Source organism: Salvia splendens, chromosome 3 (assembly GCF_004379255.2).
Source record: "Salvia splendens isolate huo1 chromosome 3, SspV2, whole genome shotgun sequence".
Taxonomy (NCBI): Eukaryota; Viridiplantae; Streptophyta; class Magnoliopsida; order Lamiales; family Lamiaceae; genus Salvia; species Salvia splendens.
This window is the reverse complement of record NC_056034.1, coordinates 19941111-19964396: the sequence shown is the minus strand read 5'-3', so window position 1 is coordinate 19964396 and position 23286 is coordinate 19941111. Positions and strand designations below refer to the sequence as shown.

The 23286-nt window shown below is 39.8% G+C and overlaps 2 protein-coding genes across 6 annotated transcripts; both read left to right on the top strand.

Annotated features, from left to right (window-relative positions):
- The first annotated feature begins 10062 nt into the window (after window positions 1–10062).
- On the top strand, window positions 10063–12959 carry LOC121793792 (protein AGENET DOMAIN (AGD)-CONTAINING P1-like). Of its 3 annotated transcripts, none has more exons than XM_042191825.1 (4): window positions 10063–10626; window positions 11193–11663; window positions 11988–12487; window positions 12658–12959. In XM_042191825.1, the coding sequence occupies exons 1-3, from the start codon at window positions 10183–10185 to the stop codon at window positions 12417–12419; spliced, it is 1347 nt and encodes a 448-aa protein (XP_042047759.1). In that variant the 5' UTR covers window positions 10063–10182; the 3' UTR covers window positions 12420–12487; window positions 12658–12959. The 3 variants fall into 3 exon arrangements, with proteins under 3 accessions (XP_042047759.1, XP_042047758.1, XP_042047757.1); XM_042191824.1 differs by having other exon boundaries at window positions 11985–12487; window positions 12663–12959; XM_042191823.1 differs by having other exon boundaries at window positions 11985–12487.
- Window positions 12960–15533: 2574 nt separating this feature from the next.
- LOC121795389 (importin subunit alpha-4-like) lies at window positions 15534–23035 on the top strand. 3 transcript variants are annotated; one of them, XM_042193915.1, is made up of 11 exons: window positions 15534–15909; window positions 16629–16725; window positions 16795–16886; window positions 16969–17100; window positions 17239–17424; window positions 18256–18419; window positions 18604–18682; window positions 19558–19686; window positions 20398–20525; window positions 21703–21829; window positions 22328–22502. In XM_042193915.1, the coding sequence occupies exons 1-11, from the start codon at window positions 15673–15675 to the stop codon at window positions 22352–22354; spliced, it is 1398 nt and encodes a 465-aa protein (XP_042049849.1). In that variant the 5' UTR covers window positions 15534–15672; the 3' UTR covers window positions 22355–22502. The 3 variants fall into 3 exon arrangements, with proteins under 3 accessions (XP_042049849.1, XP_042049848.1, XP_042049847.1); XM_042193914.1 differs by having other exon boundaries at window positions 21703–21890; window positions 22328–22460; XM_042193913.1 differs by lacking the exon at window positions 21703–21829 and having other exon boundaries at window positions 22328–23035.
- Window positions 23036–23286: the final 251 nt, after the last annotated feature.

The window sequence follows — 23286 nt, the reverse complement described above, 5'->3', positions numbered from 1 at the left end:
GCGGTAATCGCAGCTCCTTTGATGGATTTACTAAAGAAGGACTCTTTCAGCTGGAGTACTATTGCGGCCGAGGCGTTCTCCGCGCTGAAAACCATGATGACTACCGCTCCGGTGTTGAGTTTATCGACTTTAATAAGCCTTTTTGCGTAGAGACCGACACGTGTGATGTGGGGATAGGGGCGGTACTAATACAGGATGCCCATCCGATAGCATTTTTCAGCCGTAAACTAGGCCTGTGGCGTCGCATGGCTTCCACCTATCATACGGAGCTCTTTGCGATCGTCGAAGCAGTACAGAATTGGCTACAGTACCTTCTCGGGAGGTAATTTGTGATCAGAAGTGACCACAAGAGCTTAAAGAAACTGCTGCAGCAGGTAGCGCAAACACCCAATCAACAACTCTATGTGCGTAAATTGATGGGATATAAGTTTCACATTGAATATAAGAAGGGTGTTACGAATAAGGCAGCGGATGCACTTTCATGTCGCGAGCCCCTACCCATTTTTCCTTTGCGGAGGGACTGATTTACTTTAACAAGCGAGTATTGGTCAGTGCGTTTTCTGCTATGAAGAAGCTATTGCTCGAAGAACATCACAGCACGCCATTCGCAGGACACCCGGGTCACGAGCAGACGTTCCACCTCTTGGCAGTGGGTTTTTATTGGGCCAATATGCATAAAGAAGTACGCGATTTTGTGTAGGCCTGCGCGGTATGCTAATCGACAAAATATTCGATCCCGAAGCTAGTCGGGTTGTTGCAACCTTTGCCTGTACCTTCGCAGGTGTGGGACGATGTCTCGATGGATTTTATTACTGGGTTACCTCAATCACGAGGTTACACGACTATAATAGTTGTGGTGGATAGGATTTCAAAATACGCCCACTTCGCGGCATTGCCAACGCGTTTCTACGTTCTGCGAGTCGCGCACATATTTGTCAATACAGTGGTACGCCATCACGGGTTTCCAAAGACACTTGTATCAGACCGCGACTTGTTGTTTTTTAATGCGGTTTGGGAAGAGATACTCCGACTCAGCGGTACCAAGCTTAATTTCACCACCGCATACCACTCACAATCCGATGGTCAGACGGAGATCAGGAATAAAGGCTTGGAGCAGTATCTGCTGCCGTTCACAGCCGACAGACCATCGACTTGGTCAAACTTCTTACTGTGGGCGGAGTTGGCTCTGAACTGCTTTCACCACACTAGTTAGGGGACGACTCCATTTCGTGCGTTCTATGGGTGGGAGCCGCCATTGCTTGTCGCGTCCCCACCGTCGGCCAAGACGCCTCCTAATGTGGCTGAACTGATCGGACAACGCGGCGAGCTATTGGTGGAACTGCGTCGAAATCTGGAGAGAACACAACAACGCATGAGCGCCGTGGCTAATTGGCACCGACGCCATATTGATTTTGAGGTTTGGGACTTTGTGTGGTTGAAGCTGCAACCGTATCGCCAACACTCGGTGGCCAAGCCGATATCAGCTAAGTTAGCAAAAAGGAAATATGGTCCGTTTGAGATCCTGCAACGTATTGGCCCGATGGTCAGACGGAGATCAGGAATAAAGGCTTGGAGCAGTATCTGCGGGCGTTAACAGCCGACAGACCATCGACTTGGTCAAACTTCTTACCGTGGGCGGAGTTGGCTCTGAACTACTTTCACCACGCTGGTTTGGGGACGACTCCGTTTCGTGCATTAAATGGGCGGGAACCGCCATTGCTTGGCGCGTCCCCACCGTCGGTGAAGACGCCTCCTAATGTGGTTGAACTGATCCGACAATGCGGTGAGCTATTGGTGGAACTGCGTAGAAATCTGGAGAAAGAACAACAGCGCATGAGCGCCATGGCTAATCAGCATCGACGCCATATTGATTTTGAGGTTGGGTACTTTGTGTGGTTGAAGCTGCAACCGTATTACCAACACTCGGTGGCCAAGCCGATATCGGCTAAGTTAGCAAAAAGGTTCTATGACCCGTTTGAGATTCTACAGTGTATCGGCCCGGTGGCGTACATGCGTCTGTCGGAAGGGAGTCGAGTTCACAATGTTTTTCACGTTAGCCTCCTTCGTACGTTTGTGAAAGGGGATGAGTCGGTGGATCTACCGGCTAAATTCGTTGGTGACCGCCCCATTGCGTACCCAGTGGCGATATTGGACTCTCAAATCATATGGTATAAGGGCGAGGCAGTCGAGCATGTGATGCTGACGTGGTCGGATGGGTCGAAATCGCTGTCTTGGGAACCACTTTCCGAGGTACGGGAGCGTTTTCCTAACCTTTCCCTTGAGGACAAGGAGGTTTCTAGTGGAGGGGGGGTTAAGGATGCTACCAACCCTCCGGCGGAGACCAATGATGACACGAGAGGGGAATAGGAGGAGAGACTGGAGGAGATTCTGGAGGAAGAAGAGTGGACGTCCGCAGCAGCTGAGGAGGTCACGATCGGGAGATAGCTCCGGCCCAAGAACCAGCTCAAGCCGCCGGAGAGCCTACAAGACTACATCGCCAAGTAGGCAACGGATGGCGAGGAGTAGCTCGTCTTTTTTATTTTATTTTTATTATGTTGAACTTAGTAATTTTGTTTCCTTTTATTAACTTATTTTTGTTGAGCGAATTATAAGCTCCGTCGGGTTTTCTTTGTTGGTTCTTTCCCGATGTTTAGGATAGGTCGAACCAACCATAGGGTCCTAGAGGTTATAAATAGGGCTTTCGTTAATTCCGTGTTTCAATTAATGAAGAATTATTTGCCCATACAACAAACCCTAAATTAAGTGCCGATGGAGGGAGCCTCCACGCCAGTCGAGAGAGAGTAACTGCCGACCCTATTCGTGGGGTGCCGGAATTGTTTATGTTTCGTACGTGATCAATCGAGGGATCTTCGTTGAGAGTAGGAGTCTCTTAACAGTGAACATACCCTAAAAATCTTGATCTTGCTTTGCATTATCGTTAACAATTACATTCTTTTTTTTCTGCATCTCAACTCGTGTAAACTAGAAAGATAGTAATTCAGATAAACCAACCTCCCCAGCTCCATGATCATGTGCTCCGCATAACAATAGTTGTTTCTCTTTCCCTACATCGATGACCATATGTTCCCAAAGCTATCTGCCACCATGTATGATACGATCTTATGTCGCTTGTTTGAAGAACGACGAAGAATGTATCAAAAGATTGGGGGCGGAAGACTTAAGTAGATGGATTAGAGGGGTGAATGGCGCCATAACGGTTGCGGAAGTTCTGTTGATAAGTAGTAAAACTAGGATGAATGGTGCCTAGGCATGCACATGGTTCAAAAACTGCCGGTTCCGGTTCTGAACCGGCCCGCCAAGGCTCTAGGCGGTTCCGGTTCAAAAAACCGACAGTTCATAGGACGGTTCAAAACCGCTGGTTCCAGGCCGGTTCGGCGGTTCAATTTTTTTTCCCCCGTTTTAGTGTTTATTTCAATGAGATTACAAGTCACAACTTATAAGTTACAATTTACACTTAATGTTGGACTTGAGCCTTTGAGTTGAAAGAGGGTGTATTGGATGATTCTCTTTTATAGCTATATGTTCTTGGATGTGTTGCTCTTTCTTTCAATGTGGGATAAAAGTCATTATTTATAACTACATGATAGATTTCTATCATCTTTGTTTATATTAGTTTATATCTTGACTATCTTCTATTATTATAATTTAACAAAAAATATTATTACATAAAGTATTATTCTCTAATTCTTTATCATTATCAATTTATTTGTGTATAAGTTTTTATGTATATGTTAACTAATAAATACCATTATACACATTAAGAGAATAATTATTACAAATTATATCAATCTAGCGATAACTATTATATGAATAATTATTTATCTATATACAAATCATATCACTCAATAATTTTTATTCTTATTTATCAAGAATATATTCACAAATAATAATTTTATTCATATAAATTATACTACATCTATTAGAATAATAGTTATTATACAAAATCATACTATTAGTCTACTACTAATATATAAATATATAAACTACTCCTATATTATACCGCTATACATATCATTCTTTAGTTATCTATTTTTATCATTATTATACAAACTATATTAATTGTTTTTTTTCACATTTTAATCAATATATTGAGAAAAATTAGCAACATATTTACATTTAAATCAAATTATTTGAACACGTCCACATTCTATAAATATACAAATTATGATCAACATGCAACATTCAAATTTAATTAAACTATTCTAGTTGATGCTATTATTATCTATAAATTTGTATTAGAAAAAGAATCATAACAAAAATAAAGATAAAGTTAGTGAATAATAAAATGTAGTAAAAAATAAAGAAAAGTAGAAAACAAAAGAAAGTTTTGTATCCCATATTGGAAAAAGATGAATGAATGATCTAAACATGTAGTTATAAGAGAAAATACTCCAACATATTTGTCACACACTGAAAGTGAAACACAAAATATTCAAGGATGTCTCTATAAAATAGAAACAACCAAGAATGGTTCTTACAATTCATAGGCCTAACAAATAAATATGGACTATTATGAAATTCTTGTTTTATTTTGTGAAAATTAATTTTTAAATATAAAAATTAACTTTTATAAAAAATAAATATATTTATTTAAAATTTTATTTGAACTGCCGGTTCCGGTTTCTGAAATTCTTCAACCTGAACTAGCCCGCATGAACCGCCGAACCGTCTGCCGGTTCAGAACCGCCGCGCAGGTTCCGGTTCCGGTTCCGGTTTGTGAACCGGCGGTTCGGTTCGGTTTGTGTATGTCTATTGGTGCCATGTGAAAATTAGTTTTATACGTCTGATAAAAGAATCAATAACTTGAAAATTCAAGAGAGAAGATAAAAGTCATTAGTTGTTAATCTTCAAATGTTGCTTTTTGTCGTCCAACAATGTGGACTTTATATAGACAAAGAAAATCGTAAATTTATAGAAAAAAAAAACTTAAAGATAATAAATTACAAAGGAATAAACAAGAAAAAAAAACTCTAATTGGTACTAGACGAAAAGAATATCAAGGTCAATTAATATTGGTTAATAACTTTCCATCTACTTGCGTCACAAAAGTTACCTAAAATGGTATTTGCACAAAAGTCTTCATACTTGTACATATGATTGGCTTAGTAGATCACCTACTCAGGTCATTCAATAAATAGTCATAAATATTCGTAAATATGTATTATCTTTAGATAATTATGTTGTACCGTATTAAAATGTCCAATACACACTTCATGCGTATGTCAGCTCATCAACTTAGATAATATTCACATTTGATTCATTTAATAAATAGTTATAAATATTCATAAATATGTATTATCTTTAGATAATTATGTTGTACCGTATCAAAATGTCCAATACACACTTCATGCGTATGTCTGCTCATCAACTTAGATAATATTCACCATTTGGATCAATTAGTCTTTAGAATTGGCCTTTTATTTCAGCTAGTAAAAGTATCAGCTCGATCAACTTGGATAATATTCACCATTTGATTCAATTGGTCTTTAGAATTGGCCTTTTATTTCACCTAGTAAAAGTATCATGACCCCTTTTATCTTTTTAGCTCCAAACTCATGTAATTAGAGTTCACTTTGAACAATCACATCTATCTTGTTGTCCTTGTACAGTAAGAGCATTAGCAATGGGGCGCCCTAAGGCGCGCCACGTCAGCAGTTTTATCCTCCGACGCAGTGGGGCGCGCCCTATGGCGCGCCACATCATCATTTTATTGTTTTGTTTAATTAATTTAACTGTTTTCAAATAACAAGTAACGAGAAAATAAAAAACGGTCTAAATAACAAACGGCGAAGTTTTAATAAAAAAATGTTACATCATTGAACTAATAAAAAAAACTAAGTCGGACCAATTCCCAACTTCCGACGCAGCTCATCGAGTAACGCCTGGAGATATTCGGCTTCGTCGGGGTTGGTACACTTCTTGAGGGCCCTGTGCGTCTGCAACATCGTCCTTGCCATCGACGCTGTTGCTAACGACTCAAACGCGGTGGCCGTCTGGGTCGGAAGCGTACGACCTTCCTTCCGATATATCTACCCAACACCGGGCCAAAGTGAAAGTTTCGTCGTCGTTGTAGTTCGTACGGCCAGGGGCGTACTCATCGCAATCACCGGGAGGCGGCAACTTCTGCGCCCGCTGCCGGTTCTGCTTCTTTCTGGCTGGGCGGAAGCGGTCGCGGCGGGGTCGGGATCGGCCGCTGCGGTTGGGCGGTGCGGAGACGGCTCCATGTCAGACAACCCATACGATTCCGTACTGAAATCGGGATCGTAATGGGTGTTGGTGTCGAACGAACGATAATCTCCGGGGTTCTGTACCCGGCCAATGCGCCCCTGCGCTAAACGTAGGACTATTGGGGCTTGAATCCATTTCGAAGTAATTATGTAAATGTAAGTTTCGAAAATGAAATCGCGTGAAATGAAATGTTACAAATGAACGGTATTTATAAAAAAACGAAACCGCGTGCCATCGTCCGCGGTCGATCGTCCGCGACCTCCACGATGGCGCGGACGATGGCCATCGTCCGCGACAGCCGCAATGGGGCGGACGATGGCCATCGTCCGCGCTATCCTCCGCGACTGAAGTATAGGGCGCGACTATCGTCCGCGCCCTATGGCGCGCACCCGCAATGGGTGCGGACGATGGATGGCGCGGACGATGCGCGCCATCGGGCGTGCCATCGTCCGCCCATTGCGGATGCTCTAACAATCGAACATTACCTTTGACATATTTTTGGATTGGGGTTGTGTATACGGGATAAGTAACTATTTTATTAAAAAGTTGAACAAGTTAGATAGGATGATGGTTACATATGATGATAGACATTCATGAAAAATAATTTTTCAATATAGTTTGTCCACCAAAATTAACTTCATTTATATTTACAATTTTATTTTACCATTTTTATTTTTTTTCTTCCTCATATTTTATCCATTTCTCTTTCTCTTCTATTCTACTACCATTTTTACTTTTTTTTAATGTAAATTTCAATTAGTTCATCGATCCAATCAAATTCATTTATATCTAATTATTCCTCAAACGTTTATGTTATTATCAAACAAACATCCAAAACGCAGTGCAAATGAACGGATGTTTATGTGTAGTAATAAGTAATAATGGTAATGGAAATTATAAATTTAACAACAATAAATGTACAAAGCATTAATTAACTCTCCGTCGAGTAGTAACGATTAGATATTAGAGCATCCGCAGCGCTGCTCTTAGGGACGGACGGCGTCCGTGCCGCTGGCGCCACTCACCCCTGCTCGCTGCTCGATGCATCGAGCTCGTCCGTGCCGCTGAGCAGGCTGACGTGGCGGCACGGGATTGGCCAATGGCAAAGCCGTTGGCATTTTCGATTTTTCTTTTTTTTTTTAAAATCGAATTTAATTTAAAAAATCAATTTTAAATAAAAAAATATTTTCCCACTTTCTAATAAATTATATCCTTTTTCTCCCCACTTTTAATTTATTTTTCAATTTTTTCCCCAAAATTCACATTTTCATCTATAAATACTCCCACTTCCACACAAAAAATTTCACCCCACACTCGGCGGCTCTCAAACTCCTCCTCTTCCTACTCCTACTCCTCGTGGTGTCAGCACCCCGTACACTCCGGCGGAGATGGATCAATTATTCAAAGCCTATTTGATTATCTCCGAAGATCCGGAGGTTGGCACGAACCAAAGCGGTGATAGGTTTTGGTGGCGCGTCTCTCACCGGAACAATGAAAACCGCCCAGCTGGAACCATCGAGCACAATGAGAGTATGGTGCGCAATGCCATATTCAGAGCCAACGAAGAAATCTAAAAGTTCTAAGGGTATTACCTCCAGGAAGAGCGGTTGGTGGGGAGCGGCAGGAGCGAGCTCGACATCATCAATGCCGCCTTGGCGACCTACCAATCCCTAAATTACAAACCATTCAAATACCTCAGCGCTTGGCAGGAGGTGCGTATGGATCCGAAGAGCACGGAGGTGGATATTTTTAAGCATGAGATTTACTTCACTTAAGAGCATCTCCAATGGCGGACGTCCGGTCGGACGTGCGCGACAGGCGACCGGGACGTCCGCCATTGTGGCAGGGGAGGTCGGATACGGACGTCCCGTGAGGACGTCGGGTGTCCTCGGACGTCGGCGCGACGGGGCGGCCGGACGTCCGCCATTGTGGCGTGGGTCGGACGTCCGGGTCGGACGTTCGATTTTTAAATTTTTTTAAATTTTTTTAAAACTCTATATATACGGCTCGTTGAATTTTATTTCATTCGCACCACTTGTGTTAACAAGTTTCTCTCTCTACATCTCTAATTTCAAGTATATCTAGAATGTCTAGTGACAGTGATAGCGAGAATGAATTGGAGGTCGTTGTGGAAGGTGCGATAGATAGGCTGCTACAGCAGAGGGCGCAGCGGCGGCAGTAGGCTGCGGTACCTCGGCCGATCCATCGTCGAACTACAGTACCCCGTGACAACATTGCTGCACATATTCGGTTGTATGCAGACTACTTCGCTCCGCAACCGCGTTTTGGGGAAGCCTTATTCCGGCGACGCTTTAGGATGCATCGTCCGCTGTTTCTGCACATCGTGGGTGCTTTAGAGAGAAGATACCTGTATTTTAGGATCAGGGAGGATGCGGCTGGCAAACCCGGACTCACGCCCTTGCAGAAGTGCACTGTCGCAATCAGACAACTGGCGTACGGAGGCGCGGCCGACATGTTCGACGAGTACCTCCACATTGGCGAGTCGACAGCCGTCGAGTGTCTGCAGAATTTTTGCGCGAGCGTGAGAGCGATATTCGGTGAGCGGTATCTTCGGAGTCCGAGCCCCGAAGACTGCCAGAGCCTGATAGATATGCATGGGTCGGTGCACGGGTTCCCTGGGATGTTGGGCAGCATAGATTGTATGCATTGGGAGTGGAAGAACTGCCCCGCCGCCTGGAATAGGATGTACACTACTGGCTTCAAAGCCAAGCATCCCACGATGATCCTAGAAGCTGTAGCTGACTACCGGCTGTGAATATGGTATGCTTATTTTGGAGTCGTCGGGTCGAACAACGACATCAACGTTCTCCAGTCGTCGCCCCTGTTCAATGCTCAGTGCGCGGGCGTTGGTCCCGCCATCAGTTCCGTCGCCAATGGCAACCAGCAGAATATGGGATACTATTTGGCGGATGAGATATACCCAAACTGGCCCGTCTTTGTGAAGACAATCAAGCATCCGCTCGGACAAAAGAAGTCATACTTTGCGAGCCGTCAGGAAGCAGCGCGCAAGGATGTGGAGCGGGCATTTGGTGTGCTCCAGAGTCGATGGGCGGTAGTCTAGAGTCCTGCACGGCAGTGGTATATTCCCAACATCGGCGATGTCATGTACGCATGTATCATAATGCACAACATGATTGTCGAAAATGAAGGTGCGGAACTGACTTAGTGGACCAATGAAGATGATACGGGTGCAGGTCCAAGTCACGGCGTGGCCACCGCGAATGTGAATATGGGGGTACCTCATGGAGAGGTCGAGCGGATGCGTGCATTTGCCGACATGCGGCAAACAGATGCACATGTTCGACTTCAGAACGATATTATCGAAGAGGTTTGGACGCGGAAGGGTTGACGTTGATGTTAGTACTTTTTTTGGTTTTATTACTATGTAACTTTTTTTTCAAATCATGTATGTTTTTTTTAAATGAAGTTGTTAATTTTTCCCGTTCGTATTCGTGTTGAAATTTTATTTCCGTAAACGTAAATTGTTTTATTTGTGATTTTTTTTATTGCGGGAAGTCCTAGTGGGAAGGGCGATGTGAAGGGCGGATTGTGAAGGGGATGTCCTAGTGACGTGGCAGTGGGATGGGAAGTTCTAGTGACGTGGCGGGAGGTGTTTTCGGGATGTCCTAGTGGATGTCCGAGTGGGACATCCGCCCAGTGGAGATGCTCTAATATTGGAGACTCGCAGTATTTTTGCTGTGAATTTTATCATTTCTTTATTAAAAAATAATTTAAATTTGAAATCTTTAGTCTGGCCTGGCGTAACCTTTCTACCCTCTCACTTCTTCTGTACGCAGTTTGGCACAAACTACACGTCATCTGAAAACTGAAAATTCAAATTCTCTAGAGTCCCGCCATTTCTCTTTCATCTCCGATCACCGCAATAGTTAAACCCTAGAAAAATTGGGCGGAATGGAAGGCGCCGGCGACGACGGCATCTTACAATACTTCGAGATAGGAGCTGCGATCGAGATAAAGATCGACGAAGACGGATTTCGCGGGTCTTGGTACGAGGGCACCGTGCTTCGGGCGCCGAATGACTTATCCAGCAGCGTTCTTGTGGTATACAAAACTTTGGCGGAGAACGACAAGGGAAAGCGGCCACTTAGGGAGCTGCTGAACTTGGTGCAGCTGCGGCCGTCGCCGCCTCCGGAGAACCGCCCTTCCTTTAAGCTCAACGACGAAGTGGATGCTTACTACAACGACGGGTGGTGGGAGGGGAAGATCACCCAAATTTTTAGGGTTAAATATCTGGTGTACTTCCCCCTGTGGAAGGAGCAGCTGCCCTTCACCGCCTCGCAGTTGAGGCTGCACCGCGACTGGATCAATGAGCAGTGGGTCCTCCCTTCGGAAAATGCAAGCACCCTTGCAATCATACTTCTGTCAATTTAAATTGCTGATATGTGTTTCTTGATTTGATTTTATTTCTTGATTTTACTTTTCCAACTATGCTAGTTAGTTACTCCATTTTACTCCCTAGTTTTCAATGACTACGAGCGTGTTGCATGATAAAATGAAGAGAAGTGAACTTGAGCTGCAAAGATGGAGAGTGGTTGCTTAAGCGGAGTAAGAAGAGAAGAAGTGTGTTCCAACTATAAAAATGAATTAGAGAGAATGAGGCAGCAATGATAAAGAAGAAGGTCAATAGGCTTGCCTCCATGATTCCTTATCGTTTTCTTTACGTAGAGTACTAGTTGCTCTTATGCAATTTGGTGTTACTGATCTGTGTTCTTATAGTTTCTGTTATAGTTTAAAGTGTTGATTGGGTGTTGATTTGTATTGATTGGTGTGGATCGTGGAGTTGTTGTGTCGATTATGCCGTGGATTGTGTGCGGGTGTAATCGAGCTTGCGATTTCAGTTCATCCATAACTAAAATCGCAACAGAGCGTGTGCTTATTATATCTCTTGCCTTTTAGTACAGAAAACTCCATCGCCGTCTAAAGCGGTGATTGAACACAACTTTAGCAAAGGAGACCGTGTGGAAGCCAGAAGCGATGATGATGGTTTTCAAGGTGTTTGGTTCCCTGCAATTTTTTTGGAGAAAAAAGAGGCTGGCAAGTATCTAATTGACTGCCCACCACTGATGAGCAATGATGAAACAGGCCTATTCGACGAAGAGGTCGATGGACTCCATTTAAGGCCACGCCCTCCTGATGGTGAAGTCCCTGGAAGATTAGGATATACCGAAAAAGTTGATGCTTTCTGCGACGGCGGGTGGTGGGAGGGGAAGATTACCCAGACATTGGAGGAAGCGGATGAATATCAGGTGTTATTGCAAATGACAGGGGAGCGTCTTTCCTTCACCCCCTCGAAGTTGAGGCCTCACCGCGAGTGGGTCAACGAGAGATGGGTCCCCCCTTTAGAGCCCTCCTGCTCATCGTACAACGCTAATGTAAGCATCCTTTAAATGATACTTCTGTGAATTCGAATTGCTGATATGTGGCCTGCTGTTTCTGATTAATTGTTGTGAAATAAATACTATTGTAGTCTATTTGTTGTGAAATAAATTGCTAATCGTATTAGAGTTGTTGGAGCCTAATCGTATTTTATCTCAAAAAAGAAACAGAGGCAAACACCACTAAATATCCATACCTTGTGATAGGTAATAAGTATGCTCTTGTGTGAAAGTAATTTTCTCAATAAATTCCTTTACCAATTATGGTAGTAAGGTATTTTACTCCATTGACTAAACATAACTTGCCTTTTAACACAGCAGTTCTCACCTGAAGTGGAAGCAGTGACTGAACATAACTTTAACTCAGGAGACCATGTTGAAGCCATGATTAATGAAGATGATTTTTATGGTGCTTGGTTCCCTGCAATTGTTCTTGAGGAAACAGAGGCTGACAACTATATGATTGAGTACAAAACATTGATGAATGATGATGGCACAAGCCTCTTGAGAAAAGAAACTGATGGACTCTTTTTAAGGCCAAGCCCTCCTGATGTTGAAGTCACTGGCAGATTTCAAGTTAACGAAAAGGTTGATGCTCTTTACAATGATGGTTGGTGGGTTGGTACGATTACGAAAGTTCATAGAAGAGGAAGATACTCCGTATACTTTGAGACGCTTCCCAAGGAGTTAAAGTATGATCATTCTCAGTTGCGGGTGCATCAGGAATGGATAAATGGCGAATGGCAAAACTGATATGCAAATCATAAAATCGGTGATGATTGTGAAGAATATCTTTCAGCACAAGTGATTGAATTTGTGAGGTAAGTACCACATTGTAGAACATAACATGTATCTGTAATTAGTCAACCAATCCGAGAAAGAGAAATCATTTGTAGTAACCTGCATAACTGCCTCATCTTATCAACAAATGTAATCCTTACCTCCTAATTTTGTGTAAGAACTGAGTAACTAAATTGTGTTCTGGTTGTAGTGCAGGATCCCGAGTCTTCGTAGCGACCTTTCTTGGGAAAAAAGTGTAAATGCTTTAACCCTCTGCTTCATTTTCACTGGTATCATATTTTCAAGGCAGTGCCACCAGTGGAATCTGAATCTTCTGCTTCCATGTATAAGGTTACCATAGGTATTCTAGTGCCTTCCAAATCCTGATTTTGTTAAATTTCCTTCTTATGTTCTCTTACTAATAACAATACAACCTACCTATGCTCAAGTTGGTAAATACTAAAGACCTTAATAAGATGATAAGATCCACGTATTCTATCATCTGTTGTTCAACTTTTTCTTGACAATTTTGTTAGTTATCTGATGCAATTTTTCGTATTTTTCTTTTCACCATCTAAAGGAGTTAGACTTTTGAAAATTTTTATCATCTTAAAACTTCCCTATTTGTTCAAATTAATTGCTAGTATTTTAAAACGAGTACATCCTTTTCTTTTCTTTTGTTTTTATGAAGAAATGGAAAATTATTAAAACTATGAGCAGGTTTTATAATGGGATGAGAGAGACGTCCATTCTAGCATTGTTGTGTTTCTACAAAATATCCTATCAAATTCTAATGTTTCATCCATTTTTTCAGGATTGTCATTGAATCAAAACTATGAGAAAATTTTTATTTAAATTTTTAATTACCTTTTAGTTAACCTTATACCTTTTAAACTTTACAAATTAAATCGTAACTTTATTACAATTCGCAATTGTCCTAATACAAACTGGACAAGGTTAGTGCAAATATTTAACAATGTATGAATGTAAAAATCTATGCAAATGTTCTAACAGTGGTTTTTCATTTAAATAAATTGGCTTGAGATACAAAATATTTGCGGACCTAATACAATCTCAAATATGACTAATAGATGAGAAGATAGTATAAAGAAAAATAACTACAAAATCGAAATACAATACAATGTAACTTAAAAACATAAATAGTCAAGGAAACCCTTTCCCGCAAAACAAGATACCCCCATTAATGTTCTTGGTTTAGATATGTCATCCCAAAGTTAAAACAACTTCGTCTTGAAGGTAGCAGCCTTATAAGCCAAAACGAGCTCAGAAGAACTGGACAAGGTTAGTGCAAAGATTTAAAAATGTATGAATGCAAAAATCTATGCAAAGTTTGAGTTTCAAAGTGAGAGCAAGTTCTTGTATTTCTAAAATTAGCAAGAATGTTGTTGAGTTGAGCCTCTTTTTGAATGCATTAGGATGACTACCCACAACATCGGAGTTTTATTGTAATCAATTTTGTCCTGGGCAATTATACGAGTAACTGACAGCCCAACTTGCAACCGTAGGAGTTACAACCAACCCATTCAAGACCGATCATTAGTATTAGTGTAACACCCTCACGTTACCAACGGTGTCAATTCATGTTTGAACACCAAAATGCACGTGGACATGTTGAAACATGAACCTGAACGATCTCCTTCTCCTATGCACAACAAGGCCGGCCTAATCCAAGCGCATAATGATCTTTAGGTTGGCCAAGTTGTAGCTCGAGTCAATAGTCCAAGACTTAGCCCCTACGAATTAACTGGACAACAAATAGCCCAAGACAAATTCTCAATATCTAACTCCAAGTCCACCTTGTAGGCTTAGGCTTAGGCGTAGGCCTGCGTCCCATAAACTCAATATTTAAGTGACAAACTAAATTAAATTGTAGATCGATTCTATATCATTTAATAAATATAGCACAATCATCAATTCAAAAATTAGGTTTCTATATCGTTTAATTTAATTAAATTAAACCTTACTTTATTTATACAATCCAATCATCAATTCAAAATGTAGGTTTCTATATATAGTTTAATTTAATAAAATTAAACCTTACTTTATTTATACAATCCAATCAAATTGCTTGACTATTTACGATCCCAACATTTTCTTCCTTTAAAACATTTTGTCATCATTGTCATGCAACATAAAATTCAGAGGTTTCTAATTGGCATAGTGAAAGCCACAATTTCCACCTTAACATGATAACATAGAAGGAAATTGGGCGAAATGTGGCTTAACATTCAATTTCGCTTCTTAAATTCAAAATTATTTTTTTTCACCTAAAGTGTTTACATTGATACTTGCACCAATCTAAGAAATACAAATAACCTTTTTTTTATATCAAGAATACAGAATAAAATGTGTAGATCGGAGTAAACAAAAAATTGCAAAAGCACGGTAGATTTATGCCAACGAGTTAGCCGCAATACAATCTTTCAATACAATCTTGATAATTTCACTCTCATTATAATCATAGTAGTCAAAAGAAGGGATACTATTGCTGAAATAAGTATAGTAGTACTAGTAATAGTATAGTTTATATATTAAATATTTAATGAAGCTAAATTTTTTTAAGGTAATGTCATAACATAACTACGAATTAATGGTCTCTCGCCATGACCTATAATTAGCCCTTCGATTATAATGAAATAAACGTTGTTGTTTTGCTTTTGTCAGTAGTTGTCAAGTCTAATACTAATAGTAAGTAAATTGGACTTATATTTTTATTGGAATCGTGCCATAAAATAACTACTCCTACAATCTTAAAAATTGGATTAATAAGTGACAATGAATATTACCATATATTCCCTCCGTTTCATATTAATAGAGTCATTTTTTTTTATTTTGAGAAGTTTCAAGTTAATTGAGTCATTTTTATTTTTAGCAAAAATAATTATCACTTTTACTTTATTCTCTTTTATTTTATTCTCTCACTTTTTCCGTCATTCATTTAACACACTATTTTTAAATCTCGTGCAAAAAAAAATGTCTCCATTAACAAGAATCAGAGTATAAAAAATGATACACTACTAATCGATCATTGGCTTAGAATTTGGATAAATAGGTTGAACTGAGACTTGGGTCACCTATTTGCACGTTTCTATTCTTGTCTTCTTTCCTTACTCTTGAGGTTATTGCTTCTGTTTCTCTCTCGCCCATTTCGTCGAACACAACAGCTGCGCCACAACAACTCGACTAGAGCAATCGGAGCTCAGCCATGTCGCTGCGACCGGGCAGCAGGGTGGAGGTGCGGAAGAAGGGCTACAAGATTGGCGTCGACGCGGACGAGGCGCGGCGGAGGAGGGAAGACAATTTGGTCGAGATCAGGAAGAGTAAGAGGGAGGATAACCTCCTTAAGAAGCGCCGCGAGGGCCTCCTCAATGGCAGTTTTCCCCCGCAGACGCCGCTCTTTTCTCCTGGTCCATCGCAATCTTCTGCGGCCGTCGAGAAAAAAGTTTGTATCCGTTTTTTCCTCCTTTTCCTTTTGCAAATTCGTGGCTATAGACTATAGATTGCTATAATACTTAATGATCTGTCATTCTTTTGATTACTGATTTGAAATTGAGGGTGCGTGTGTGGCTTGGGTTTTATTTTTGTTTAGACTTCGGAGAGAAAATAATGATCTTATGGGTTTTTAGGATCTCTGAGTGGAATAGTTGGCAGATTGGATTCGCTTGGTACTTTATTGGGTCTGTCGAGATAATGTAGGAGAAGGAAAACTCTTATCGAGCGATTTTGGTTTTGGACTTTAATTAGTTGTCATAAATAACTAACTAGGAATTGAGGATTGGTTCTGAAAGATGATGTATTTATATTATCTTCTCGATGTGCTTTTGCTTAGCCCAATTTTCCCAGTTAAAATGGTGAAATCAACCAATGGATGGTTAGTTTTCACTTAACTGTGATTATTGCTTTCCTGTTCATTCCTTTTAGTGCAAAATAACCTTTTCCCAGTGGTTATAGGTCCAAGTATTTGAGACGTCTTAAGAAGTGGCATGCATATCGAAAGCTCTTATGCTATAAATTATTGTTGGATTTGTCAAAACTTTTATCTGAACTCTGAAGCTGGCTATATTTTGGGGGAAGCTACGGTTACTTGATTCAAATGATGAAGTTATTAGCACTTGATGCAATCTGTTTTACGATGATGCTTACAGTGAATTCCCCTGACAGTTAGAAAGTATTCCTTCAATGGTGCAAGGAGTGTGGTCGAATGACACAAATGCTCAACTAGATGCAACTACCCAGTTCAGAAAACTTTTGTCAATTGGTACTATCTATATAAGCCTATATTTCCTTTCTTATCTGGATTATATTATTTACATATATATTTTTGCAGAGCGAAGCCCGCCTATTGATGAGGTGATTAAAGCTGGGGTTATCCCAAGATTTGTTGAGTTTCTTGCAAGGCTAGATCTGCCTCAGCTGCAAGTAAGTTCTCCATTTGGAATTTTGGATAATTCTTTCATAATATAAGCAAAACATAATCAATAACTTCTTATTTTTGTGAAAGTTTGAAGCTGCATGGGCTTTGACAAATGTTGCTTCTGGGACATCTGAACACACACGAGTTGTTATTGATCACGGTGCTGTACCTAAGTTTGTAGAACTCCTCAGTTCTGCCAGTGATGATGTTCGTGAGCAGGTATTTGGAGAGTTTTCTCAAAATTATGTTACTTCTTAACCCAGGTTGTTAATAAATATAAATGTATATGGTCATCGTTTGCTATTGGTATCCAAGTGAGTGCTAGTGCATCTTCCTTTAACTGCTCTTTCTGTGCAGGCAGTTTGGGCTCTTGGTAATGTTGCAGGTGATTCTCCAACTTGTAGGGATCTTGTTCTTGGGCATGGTGCTCTTATGCCACTGCTAGCTCAGTTAAATGATAACTCGAAGCTCTCTATGCTTAGAAATGCTACATGGACACTTTCAAATTTCTGTCGTGGGAAGCCACCTACTCCATTTGAGCAGGTTGTTAGAATATGAGGTCTAGTTTCTTGTTAATTTTAATCAGTGTTGTTAGGGTCGCGGGTCGCACCGGGGCGATTAAGTGAAATTTTGGGTCACGGGGCGATGAGTCGACCGGGTCGTGCGCCCCACCAATCAAATGTGGTAATAGTGCAAAAATTGCATAACACGCTGAACTTTTAATTTTATTGACCTACCATTTCACCCTATTAATATAACTAAGTTGTAGATAGGTTTGTGCTCTTATTATAATATAGGTAATGTATTTATATAACAGCAGCTTATAAAGAAAGAGAGATGCATAATTGCCTATGAAATATTAATTAAACATTTGTTAGAAATGGAGAGCCGAGTAAGACAGAGATGGAGAATGTGTTAAATATTACTCTGTCTATGAGTAATGAGAGAGAAAGAGAGACTGCCTATTAATTACTATAGGAAAACGTGCCAGCAGCCCTGCACCACTAAATCATTTATGTAATCTAGGAGAGTAAAGGTTGTATTCCATTTAGTATAGGAGTATTTAAATATTATACAGACTGTTCATCTTCTATTTTCTTTCTTCTCCACTTGACTGCGACCCACAGTATCGACTCCGGCTCGACCCAATCGCCCCCGTCGCCCCAGCCGCGACCCCGTATCTCGATCAACCCACCCAAGTTGGGTCGGTGCTGGCTGCGACCCTGGCGACCCGAGCGACCCAAACGACATTTTGACAACACTGATTTTAATTGGGATGTTGCAAAAACTTTACTGGTCATTGCTCTTCCATAGATCTGCTCTTATTATAAATAGCCTTCAAAATTAGCATTGTCTTTCTCTGCACATTTCAAGGTAAGGCCTGGATTGCCCGTTCTACGGCAACTTATTCATCTAAATGATGAGGAGGTTCTGACCGATGCTTGTTGGGCTCTTTCTTATCTGTCTGATGGAACAAATGACAAAATCCAAGCTGTGATTGAGGCAGGTGTCTGTCCAAGGCTTGTAGAGCTCCTACTGTATGTTCCTTTTCTTGCTCTGTTTCATTTATCTTTTTCTTTTTTCTTTTTCTTTATGTATAGATATATATTATTGTTATATTTCTTTCAATTCATGGAATTTTATATATTGCCTCACTGCAGAAGTACTAAAATGTGTAGCTATCAATTATATGTTGCTAACATCAATTTGTTTCTCATGAAGCCATCCATCGGCCACTGTTCTAGTACCTGCTCTTCGGACTGTGGGGAATATTGTCACTGGTGATGATGCCCAGACACAGGTATGTGGTTACTTCATACATTTCCTCTCTGCATACTATTTTCTTCAGAACTTGATGCATTTTATCTCTCCTTTTAATTATTGGAGATGAATGTGCTTCCAGTATTGGTAAGATCTTATCTAGTTACAATGAAAATTGGGTCCCCATTGGTTCAGATTATTGGATATACTTTCATTATGATTATGGATGATATAGTGACTACCAAATATTCTTGTAAAAGTTTACAAGTTATGTTTATGTTGCTTTAGTCTTCTTGTTCCTATTTATCTAATTTCTTAGTTATAAATCATATGTATACATTAATGCATGTGTATAATTTCTTTATTCAATGCAGTGAAGTGTACTTGGGGATCTAATTAAGCAAGCATCTTCACATAGATCTTATTTAGTTTTAATTGTCGTATTCATACACATGACTTGATGACTTGCTGTGGAGTAATAGTGAGAAAAATATAAGATTGTTCGAATTTACCCTTTTCAATGCAGTGAGGTGTAGTAGGCCGAACAGTCGTTCTTGTATGCATGAAGGACTTTATTAATTAGCTGTAATGGTGTCCTGTATTAAGATCTCAATTGATATGTATGAAAGACAATATCTGTAGAATCTTATATGCATGTCATTTTTTTTGTAGTGTACTTGGGGATCTAATTAAGCAAGCATCTTCACATGGATCTTATTTAGTTTTAATTGTCGTATTCATACACATGACTTGATGACTCGCTGTGGAGTACTAGTGAGACAAATATAAGAATATTTGAGTTTACCGTTTTCAGATGGAACATTAGACACAAAACACTTGCAATACTCATTATAGGGGTTTTTCGGCTTCAATTTCATGTTCTCGGAATGTTTACTCAGTTAATTTATTTGGCAGTTTGTGATAGACAATCAAGTGCTCCCTTGCCTCCAACAGCTGCTTACTCAGAACCATAAGAAAAGCATAAAAAAGGAAGCTTGTTGGACAATCTCTAATATTACTGCTGGTAATAAAGCTCAAATTCAGGTATCTTCAACAGACACCCTTTCTTTGTTCCTGCTAGGGAATCCATTATATAAAATGCATTTCAGTTGTCCAATCCATGAATGGACCATACTGCATCGACTTAACCAAATACAAATGAATGGACACTAATGGACTTTTTCAAATTTTTTGGGCTTTTCGGTGGTTGTTGATTTTTTATATCGTTAGAAGTGGGTCTTTGTTAGATAGCTATTCTTCCTGCAATATATGGACCGAAAACAAAATCTAATGTCTTCTCTAACACATGTAGTTGATACTTGATAATTGAGAAGATAATGTAAGACATTCTATATGGCAATACTTGAGGAATAGTCCAAACAAGTAAACATATTTTTTTTGTTAGGCCAATTAAACATTTCCAATAGTTTATACTTTCCAGCTATATTAGATAAAGACAAGTCAATATTTACTATTGTAGGTAGGTGTTGTGAAGTATGATTTAGTTTTGATAAACCTAGAGGACAGTATGACTGTAAAGTTTAATCTTAAAGGAAAGGATAAGGCTAGATTTTATAATCTCAATATGAATTCAACTGAATGTAATTATGCACGAAGAGGCAATTTACAGACTTTGATTTTTATTTGAAATTTCTTCAGAAGTGAGGGAGAAATATGTAGAGAAGCAAATTTATTTGTAATCTACCTATTTTTATCTGGTGCTTTGTGACTGGTTTCCTTATTTTTCTGGAACAGGCTGTCATTGAGTCAGGCATCATTCTGCCGTTGGTGCAACTTCTCCAACATGCAGAGTTTGATATAAAGAAAGAGGCTGCATGGGCTATCTCGAATGCAACCTCTGGTGGATCACCAGAGCAGACTAGGTATGTCAGAGTTATATGGTTTATATATGTGGAGGCATAATACTTATATGTAGCTGATCTTAATGCTTTTCTAGAGATAAGTTTGGAAGCACCCAATAATGGAATTTAAAACGAATAGGTTGGTGGTCGTCTGAAGTAATTTGGAAGGACATGCTAAGTAATCCCTCTACCCTCAAATGTGACTCCCTTCCTCTTTTCACATATACCCCTTCCTTCTCAAGAAATTAGTCCTCAATTCCGATCTGGGATGCCCAAACTGTAATCCACTCTCTTAATTTGAATTGTCTTTAAAGTTTCCGATATTAAAAAATAATCTTATTTAATGTATGTGAATATAATATGTGAGCTCCAAATCAGGGTAAAATAGAAAAATTGCATATAATTACATTTATCAGAAACCATCACAAGCAATAAGAAAATGCATTTAGTGTTCTTTGTAGATAATATCACAATGTATGCATAAATGTAAAGGTTTTTCTTTATCTAAGAATTTGTGTTTGCTCTTGCACTGGAAATTAGGGGTTTCTTGAAAATGTTAGAGAGATCAATGAATTTATAGCATGCCATGCCTAGGCATTTTGGAGTATAAGGGAATTTTCAGAAAATAGTTCATCTTAAGCCAAGAGTCATTTTGGTTATAAGGTGAGGCACCACATTTCTGTATCTAGGGGGTGTCAAATCGGATATCGGGTATTACCCATTCCGATCTGATACCCGGCAGGTATTGGGTATATGATCGGGTGTAATGGGTGTGTGCGTATTGCATATTCAGTTTACCCAATACCCGATTTCAAGGAGGATTAGGTTAGGGTTTCAATTCTAATTAACTTTTAAGTGGCTAAGCCTCTCCCTCCAACACCACAGATTAATTAAGTTCGAAGGGGGTGTAAGTTTTCATTGCCTTTATCTGTAACATTAATTTGTGAATTATGAGTGAATATATAGACAAAATAGGAGTAATAACAATAATTGTAGAACTGACAATGTAAATTAGGGTGAGAGAATAATAACAATACTCCAAATTAATTAGTGCTAGAAATACACACACGTGTTATGTAGTATGTAGCATTAAGTCTTGTAATCTGTGTAAACACTTTTAGTTTGACATATTTTGTTATGCTCTCATATATGATTGAGGCTGGAATGTTTCTGTCCTTGATTTGGTATTTGTATTTAGGAAGGACTGCATATGCGTGGCATTTAGAAGACTCGTTGTGTTTGCTGCATCCATTCCGGGACCTGATTGGTTGGGTTACCTGCATCGGTTATCGGGTACCCAAAATAATATTCAGGCTGGGTATCAGGTACCCAAAATAATATTTGGGTTGGGTATCGGATAGAGTGCCTAGCCATTTTTGGGTGCGGGTACCGATTTGACCCTCCTCTGTTTCTATTAACAAATCCACAGTCCACAATCTGTTCATTATTAATATCATTTTGAAATCTATCACTTTGGGCATTCAGTATGGTGTAACTCAAATTAATTTTAGTTATTTCTGTTGTCACCGACTTGCAGTGATGTTAGTATAGACATCGTAGGCCATATTATTTCAAGATTTATCATACATTGGCACCATCTTGTGCTTTCTTTCTCAGGAATTGTTTGTAGTTCACATTCTTTTGTATTGATCTAGTAATGATCTCTTTACTGGTTTATCCACATTTCCTGCATTTCTGGACCCACCTAACTCCTGCTTTTGCTAGCTGGAATCAGCAGACTTATGTCCCTTATATATCTTATTTTGTTTTTATGATTGTGGAACTTCACATGCTTACTGACTACATGTAATGTCAAATTGCAGATTCTTGGTGACTCAAGGTTGTATTAAGCCGCTGTGTGATCTCTTGATTTGTCCAGATGCAAGGATTGTTACTGTATGCCTGGAGGGACTTGAGAACATTTTGAAGGTAGGCGAGGCTGATAAAGAAAACGGCCAAAATGGTGGAATCAATCTATATGCACAAATGATTGACGAGAGTGAAGGACTGGACAAAATAGAGAATCTCCAGAGCCATGACAACAATGAAATATACGAAAAGGCTGTGAAGATATTAGAGAAGTACTGGGTTGAGGAAGATGAAGATCAAAATCTGGCTGATGGCGCGGATGCAAATCAAGGAGATGGAGGCTTCAGTTTCACCAATGGCAAGCCAAATGTTCCTCCAGGAGGCTTCAACTTTGGTTGAAAAGGTTTTGTGAAGTGCCCTCTAGTTTAATGTTTGAGTTTTAAACTTGGTCGTTGTGTCTGTTTCAGTTTCTTGGTTTCGTCTGTCATAGTTTTTGGCCAAGCAAATCGTGTTTTGGATTGTTTGAAGCGTAAGCTTGCTTTAAAAGTATATAGTCCTTTTCACGTACGGCTGTTGCATTACAAAGAATATACTTCATGCCTTTGGGTTTTGTACATTTAGGTGTGTAGACTTGAGTCATTTCAAGTCTCAAGAGAATTTGTCTTCTTTTTCCGAAGTCCTTAATTATATGTATATCGATAGCCAGGCTTCGTTCTTTTGTATTTTTTGCCCACACCAGGAAATAACAAGATCGACAGTTGTGCAATACAATAAAATATTTCATGAACATAGCATGAATGCATATAAGGAGGTAGCTATAAATATTGTCCAGAGCCTTTGTCCTAGCGGCAAGGAGCTTATACATTATTGTATGAGGTGCCGAGTTCGAGTCCTCTCATATAAGATATATGAAGTTAATTTTTTTTAAAAAAAGAGGTTGCTATAAATGTTTTTATACTTTAAATGCATGCGA

Coding starts and splice junctions, on each gene's coding strand:
- LOC121793792 (XM_042191824.1), top strand. CDS start 10,183: ATGGAAGGCGCCGGCGACGACGGCATCTTACAATACTTCGAGATAGGA. Junction 10,627..11,192: donor GGGTCCTCCCTTCGGAAAAT/GCAAGCACCCTT, acceptor CTTTTAGTACAG/AAAACTCCATCGCCGTCTAA. Junction 11,664..11,984: donor GCTCATCGTACAACGCTAAT/GTAAGCATCCTT, acceptor CTTTTAACACAG/CAGTTCTCACCTGAAGTGGA.
- LOC121795389 (XM_042193913.1), top strand. CDS start 15,673: ATGTCGCTGCGACCGGGCAGCAGGGTGGAGGTGCGGAAGAAGGGCTAC. Junction 17,101..17,238: donor GTGATGATGTTCGTGAGCAG/GTATTTGGAGAG, acceptor CTTTCTGTGCAG/GCAGTTTGGGCTCTTGGTAA. Junction 18,683..19,557: donor GTGATGATGCCCAGACACAG/GTATGTGGTTAC, acceptor TTTATTTGGCAG/TTTGTGATAGACAATCAAGT.